The sequence below is a fragment of the Trichinella spiralis genome (genome assembly GCF_000181795.1).
Source record: "Trichinella spiralis strain ISS 195 chromosome Unknown Scfld4909, whole genome shotgun sequence".
NCBI classification, from domain to species: domain Eukaryota; kingdom Metazoa; phylum Nematoda; class Enoplea; order Trichinellida; family Trichinellidae; genus Trichinella; species Trichinella spiralis.
Window position 1 is genome coordinate 1 of NW_003531848.1, and position 2,157 is coordinate 2,157.

Below are 2,157 nucleotides of genomic sequence, written 5' to 3' on the forward strand. Positions count from 1 at the left end.
TCAGAAATGCAAATCAAAAAAAAAGATTATATAAATACTACTATGAAAGTATAGAGATTTATTCAAAAAATAGCTGCAATGTCACCTGTCCCAGTCCATCACTTTCACCAAAAAACTGGTGTCTCGAATTTGCTGACGTGGCAAGTCGAACGTTAAGTTTTCGTTGTATACGGGATGCAAATTGGCTCTTTTTATGGAAGTTTTCTTTTTTTTCACTCGTTTTCGCTGGTTCAGTTGAATAATTTTTACATACGGATCTGAAATAAGCATCGCCATTACAGAGCAATTATGATAAAAGTAATTAAACAAATCATATTTCAAAACAATAATAAATTCTTCAATAAACAAAAACAATATCACTGACAATCGATTTGCATAGGTGAATTGAAGTAAATAAATTTAAATTTGAAGCAGTGAAACTAACTGATTGCACACACCTGAAGCACCGGTGATGTCCATTGGACGAAGATTATAAGCTCTGGCAACGGTAAAATGCAATTTTTCATCATTCTTGTTAAAATTCAAATACAATAAAATATCCCCGTAGTCATCTTTCTTCTGAAATAAAAATTATTTTAAAATATTCAAACAAAAAACATAATATGTTTTTCAGAAGTGCATCCATTGTACAAGAAAAAAGGATAACTTTTGCCATTGCCATTATCTCTGTTCCACTGCGTGTAAAGATATAATGATATTTTACGTTCGAATTTATTAATTTTCATTATTAAATCAATTATAAAAATGTATTTAAAACATCTACAATTGATTTTCATTCCATTAGAGCAGTTGTAACTTTAGAATGAATTGTCAATTTCAAAGAAAGTTGTTCTAAAGAATAAAAGAAGAATGTGAAAAGCCGTTTCTCCAAATAACAGCTAAAAATAAATAACCGTTAACAAGAAGATACTTACATCATTGTCAACAACATGCATAGTGTACTCGGTCCAAGAGGATAAATCAGATTTTTCCAACAAATCACGCATAATAACGTTGCCAATAATGTCATGACGTTTGATCCGTTCATAGTCGTAAACTGTTAACTATAATGACGCCAATATTACAATCAAAATCTTGACCAATAATAATAGGAAACTCTCTGCAACAAAAACAGATCAATATAAAATAAAATAAAATAAAATAAAATATCACACATACAACTTCTTGAATAAATCTATGCAAATCACAAGAGTATACACAGTTTTGTAAAATAGGAACATTTCAATTTTTCAAAAATCGAGTAATAATTTATAAATAACATACTCATGAATAAACTAATTTAAACTTTTCAAACCATCATCCACACGGTGACAATGCACAGAAGAAAAAGCACAAACAAAATACCTGCAACATTCTGGAAGAAAGACCATCAATTGGCGCTTCGAATGAGAACACTTCGTTGAATTCAGCATTTTCGGTCTTTTTATGAATTCGACTGCGACAATAGTGGTGCCTCTCTTGCAGCAAATAAGCTTTAACGTACGGATTTGGTAAACGACCAGGATCCTAAAATGATCCATTCATCGTGTTATAATAATAATAATAATAATGATAAATAATAACAAGCGTAAAACATTTTTCTTGATGACAAAAAACAAGCAACCAACAGCAATGCTGCTAATTTGTACGTTGCACATGAAAATGGGTGAAATGAAATAAAAAAGCATAACACCAATAAAATACAAATAAAAAGATTGCAAACTTATTTATTTAATTTTACATGTATGTCAAAAAAAACTTCTTGTTGCTTATTATGCCGTATCTATTTTTTAAACAAATGGCCAGTAAAATAAAAAATTATAATCAACAGATTATAAGATGCGATTAAGAAGTTAATAATTTGATAATATACTTTTGAAAAATTTGCAAATCACAAAGATTATTACTAGTCGCTTTGAACAATGCTTTACGTTATTGTGCCAAAAAGTCATAATCATAACAACAACAACAACAACAATAATGATAACAATAACAATGCTAATTTGAATATTGTTATAGTGTCCATTGAATTGGAAAGAAAACCTAGCTTGCGTCAGTGGATAAAAATCAATCGTTGGAAAAAGCTCAAAATAGCGAACAACTGCTTACTTATGGATTCACGCCCGTTTCCACAGCATGTTGCTGCTGTGTTGGAAATTGTTGAAATTTCATTCAAGT

The 2,157-nt window shown here is 29.8% G+C and overlaps 1 protein-coding gene across 1 annotated transcript; it reads right to left on the reverse strand.

The window, feature by feature from the left end:
* Nucleotides 1-85: 85 nt before the first annotated feature.
* Tsp_12848 (synaptotagmin-C) lies at nucleotides 86-1,931 on the reverse strand (the record flags this gene model as incomplete). Its single annotated transcript, XM_003367058.1, has 5 exons — nucleotides 1,887-1,931; nucleotides 1,345-1,506; nucleotides 894-1,043; nucleotides 425-558; nucleotides 86-257 (listed from the first exon to the last, which is right to left on the reverse strand). Coding segments are annotated over exons 1-5 (663 nt in total), but the record flags the coding sequence as incomplete, so codon positions are not given.
* Nucleotides 1,932-2,157: the final 226 nt, after the last annotated feature.